Source organism: Electrophorus electricus, chromosome 17 (genome assembly GCF_013358815.1).
Source record: "Electrophorus electricus isolate fEleEle1 chromosome 17, fEleEle1.pri, whole genome shotgun sequence".
Classification (NCBI taxonomy): Eukaryota; Metazoa; Chordata; class Actinopteri; order Gymnotiformes; family Gymnotidae; genus Electrophorus; species Electrophorus electricus.
The window spans coordinates 10,519,843-10,524,842 of record NC_049551.1 but is presented as its reverse complement, the minus strand read 5'-3'; the positions used below and the strand labels follow the sequence as shown (position 1 = coordinate 10,524,842).

The 5,000-nt window shown below is 42.3% G+C and overlaps 1 protein-coding gene across 4 annotated transcripts in view; it reads right to left on the bottom strand.

Annotated features, from left to right (window-relative positions):
• wdr74 (WD repeat domain 74) overlaps nt 1–4,664 on the bottom strand; it is a 9,712-nt gene extending 5,048 nt beyond the window's left edge. For all 4 annotated transcript variants that reach the window (XM_035535963.1, XM_035535966.1, XM_035535964.1 and 1 more), the window contains exons 1-7: nt 4,541–4,664; nt 4,280–4,386; nt 1,564–1,688; nt 1,107–1,170; nt 680–823; nt 458–559; nt 1–150 (exon numbers count right to left, since the gene is read on the bottom strand). The exon at nt 1–150 is cut by the window's left edge and continues 7 nt beyond it. In XM_035535963.1, the coding sequence (XP_035391856.1) occupies nt 1–150; nt 458–559; nt 680–823; nt 1,107–1,170; nt 1,564–1,688; nt 4,280–4,386; nt 4,541–4,601 (753 nt within the window). In that variant the 5' untranslated portion in view covers nt 4,602–4,664. The remainder of the gene's footprint in view (nt 151–457; nt 560–679; nt 824–1,106; nt 1,171–1,563; nt 1,689–4,279; nt 4,387–4,540) is intronic.
• Between the last annotated feature and the right edge of the window lie 336 nt (nt 4,665–5,000).

Sequence of the window (5,000 nt, the reverse complement as noted above, 5' to 3'; positions counted from 1 at the left end):
CAGATCCAGGATGGCCAGCTGCCCATGTGTGTTTCCTACCACCACGCTGGCCTGGTCAGCCGGCAGCGACAGTGTTGTGAGTGGGTATTCGCCATACTGGGTCTCCAGAACAGGTCGTCTCTGCGGGGATGATGGATCATACACCCGTACCTAGACAAAGAGGAGAGTCTAGGGTTAGTCTAACGCTAACCCCAACATCAACACAAGGTGTAGAGCTTGCAGAATTCAACCAAGGACAAGACACACACATACACACTCATGTGCATGCACACACACCCAGGCACACATACTCTGGCGTGCGCGCGCACACACACACACACACACATACACATACACGCTCGCTCACTCTCATTCAAGACACACAGACAAACACACTCTCACTCAATACACCCAGACAAACACAATCTCTCGAGATGCACACACACTATTGCACTCTGGCTGCTAAATTCAAACAGACCTGGTGGTGTCCTGTGCACGTGACAATCTTGTTGGAATCTTGGATGAAGGCTATATCTCTCACCCACACAGGCACACGTAAATCCAGCCAGTCATTAGCAACCTAACATATTGAACACACATACAACAGAGTTAATTAAGTCCATCACTGGTGATATACATCACGTCAGGGGCATACTGGGAAGCATCTTAAAATAAAACTGGATTCATCTGAGGTTCTCACATTTTTTGCTGTGAATATGGATTTGTCAGGCCTCTGCAGGTCCCACAGTTTAAGAGGGTTCTCCTTCCCCCCCGTTGCCACATGGTGGCGCTGTGATGGGTTTTGTCGCATTCTACATACACCAGTACCAACGTTTATTTCAGCCTAAACATAGAGAGACAGATAAAATATAACAGAGAACATAGAACATTAACAAAATTGGGCAAAATGATCACATTAGTAAAACATTTGTAGAAAACATCATGAAATCAGCATTCTTAACACAGTGATCTGTGCCAGAAGACTGAAGTCTAAGACTGAACAACACAGTTTTGAAAAAATAAACTTCCTTAAAAAAATCTGTCTTTATAATCCAGGATGAAAACCCAACCCAGCTCCATTAAATAAAATGGTGCAATACAGATAAAAAGGAAGCCAACAGACTTACTGTATTACTGCTGCCTTCATTCCACACCTTAAGAAGTCCAGACTCCACACATGTGATTAAAGAGCTGGGAATAAATAAAAAAGTTAAACTAGAGGGATGAAGAAAGAGGAGTGACAAAATACACAAATCTACATCTACATATATATATATACACACACATTATATATATATATATATATATATATATATATATATCTACATATACATACATATACATTATATATATATATATACACACACACACACACACACACACACACACACACACACACACACACACACACACACACACACACACACACACACACTACATATTGTTCTCTAACTCCTCAAATTAGATAGTGTGTCACTATGAGCATTTTCTCAGTCATCTTGCTGTCTGTCAAACAGTATTGTGGTCTGCATGGCCTAGAGGTTGTTGGCAGTGTACTACAGTACTGAATGTATTCAAGTGCACCTGTCCATGACAGCGAGGCCAGTGAAGCGGCCCTGCGAGAGATCTCCACACTCCCGGCTCTCTGTGAAGATACCCTTCTCTGTGCTGAATGTCTTTACTCTGCCATTTAAACATCCAATCAGCACCTGAGTAACACAAACACACACACTCAACAAAGCGGAAAGCTGGAAATTCAGCAACACAGACACGCACTCAATAATACATAAAGCTGAAAATTCAGCAACACAGACACACACACTCAATAATACATAAAGCTGGAAATTCAGCAACACAGACACACACTCAATAATACATAAAGCTGTCTTCCCTCATGGCATTACTTCTGACCTAGTTTAGAGACTCAAGATGTGATTCAACCCTATGGGTGTGATCAATCTCTGAACATGTTCACATAAAAGCAGATATAATTAAAGTTTATTATATAATTAAATCTGCTCCACACCACACTAACCCACCTGGACAAAGGGAGGGGTAATTATGTTAAAATGCTGTTTGTCGACTACATTCAGCATTTAACACCATCATCCCCTCCCTACTCACTACTAAGTTGGAGGATCTAGGACTGCATACATCCCTGTGCGACTGGATCTCCAACTTCCCAACAGACAGACCACAATCAGTACGGGTGGGCAACTGTGCCTCATCCACCCTCACCCTCAGCACTGGAGCTCCTCAGGATTGTGTCCTAAGCCCCCTGCTCTACTCACTGTACACCTACGACTGCGCAGCCACTTCCAGCTCCACCATCATTGTCAGGTTTGCTGACGACACAGTTGTCATGGACCTGATCTCAGACAACAATGAGAGGGCCTACCTGGAGGAGATTAAACACCTGGAAAACTGGTGCCAGGAAAATAATCTCCTCCTAAACGTCAGCAAGACAAAGGAGCTGATCGTGGATTGCAGCAGGAAGCAGGAGCGACACTACCAACCTGTGAGGATCAGTAGAACCACAGTGGAGAGAGTAGATAGTTTCAGGTACCTTGGTGTTCACATCTCGCAGGACCTGTCCTGGTCCCGCCATACCAACTCCCTGGCAAAGAAGGCTCGTCAGCGTCTTTACCACCTCAGACGCCTAAGAGACTTCAGACTGCCCTCCAAGGTACTGCGGAACTTCTACACCAGCACTATCGAGAGCATCCTCATGGGGAACATCACAGTCTGGTTTGGGAATAGCACCAAGCAGGACAGACAAGCACTCCAAAGGGTAGTGCGTTCAGCAGAGCGCATCACTCACACGGAACTTCCTGACCTGCAGACCATCTACTACAAGCGGTGCCAGACCAAGGCCAGGAGTATTGTGAAGGACCCCACCCATCCCAACAATAGGCTCTTCTCTCTGTTGAGGTCAGGGAAGCGCTTTCGCTCCCTGAAGACCAAGACAGAGAGACTGAAGAGGAGCTTCTTCCCACAGGCCATTCGGGCCCTGAATCAGGGAAACTGAAACTGTGGGGACCACCACCACCATGTAACGTAACTGTAAATATGTTCAATTACTACCATGTAACATAAAAACTGTAAATATGTCATTTACAAGATGGGACTGTACATTCTGTACATACATATATACATAACCATATACATTGTACATTGTGTATATAAGCATAATATACATATATTGTACATACATTGTTAATATATTTTTGTACATATATAGAATATATATTTCTCCATGCACCCCTGTTTTCTTTTTTCTCAGTTTGGACAGAGCACTCAACCATTTCACTGCGAGTTATACTGTGTATGTATGTGACAAATAAAACAAACTTGAACTTGAAACTTGAAACTTGAACTTGAGCTTGTATGCGCACATAAAAGCACATGTGATTAGATATCACGTGACGCATTAAGTCGACCATTTCAGGACCCAGAAATCGGGTCACAAGGATTCTAAACATTTCTGGTACTATGTGATGTTTTGCGAATGACAGTGACAAGGAATTTTAACTAGTGACTACATATGCTCTTCGAAATCCATGAACACCAGTACCTTTCTTGCATTTATACTGCAGATGAGCCAAATATGAATACCTGAACATTGAAGCTCTGAACAGAGCTGTTCACATTAGTGGCCTCAAGTTCCCTAGGTGTTGTGCAGTTAAAACATGAGTGCAGTATATTGCACCCATCACTCATGACAATTTTATTAAAATATAACAGCATCTAATACGCAGATGATATCTTATTAATTTATCTTCCTAGCTATGAAACCAGCAGTTTCATAAGTGCCCTCTTTTATGTGCTGAATGGTTAAATGGCCAGGAAACACAAAAAATATTTTCTGAGTAAGATCACCTGTAAAATCTTACCTGTAAAACTCTCGATTGCTTAGACTCTCAGCAACACCAACTCTATAAAGATTATATACCTGACAGGGTTTTTGGTGATCTCTAAAGACCCATTCCTTGTGAAGCATACATCACACAAAATGTCCTTCAAGGGATTTTCGTGAAGTGGTGCCAAGTTATTTTCATGTTACCATAAGAACTGACTTTTGCACACCAGGGGGAAAACCGGACCTGTTTACGATCCGTAGTCGCGAATTTAATATGCCCTGGACACAGTCAGGCGCGAGTCTTATTGACATGACATAACTCACACACTCTCTCTCTCTCTCTCTCACACACACACACACACACACACACACACACACACACACACACACACACACACACACACACGATAGCTAATTGCTAATACTGTTGCTTTTACACACCTCAGTCTCGTGCGGGTCCCCCCACGCCATGGTGCACACCTCTTGGTCCCGAGTCAGACAGCTCATTTCACAGAAATTAAACGCCTGTTTCTTGCTGAGACTCACGCCTACAACAATATATCAACATATACAACGATATAGCTACAAGTTCGCGTAGACTTTCTGTAGTGGTATCTCACGTGTTGACTAGCTATCAACTAGCTTGCAGAACAGGCTATATGGAAAATTTTGCTGTATTCACAAATATTTCAGAAATCTTACCTTTCAGTATTCCCGTTTCTGACCCAACCCACACCGAACACAGTTGACTTTTGACAGCCATTATAATGGCAAGAAACGATTGTTTTCAATAACCCAAACAGAATTGCACGTTTTAGTGCGCAAACAATATGTTCCGGGTGTGTAATGTTGCTATAACACTTAGTTCCCCGTACAGTGGACACAAACGCGAAATAGGAGATGAATATGTAAGATTAATTATATATTAATTATTCACAATAATAATTACAGACGTTTTAAGAGGACGTAATCTGATTACAAAATGACTAATTAAACGCTTTCTCTGTGAGTCTCACAGAGAATGATGAAATCTGCTAGTTTGACAGAAAAATAAATCATTCAGGCTGCAGCCAACCTCCACTGACTCGAATTGCAATTGAGTTCAATGCATTTGAAAAAAAACGACAGGTAAATTCACCAGGCACACTTTCAACAAAACAAT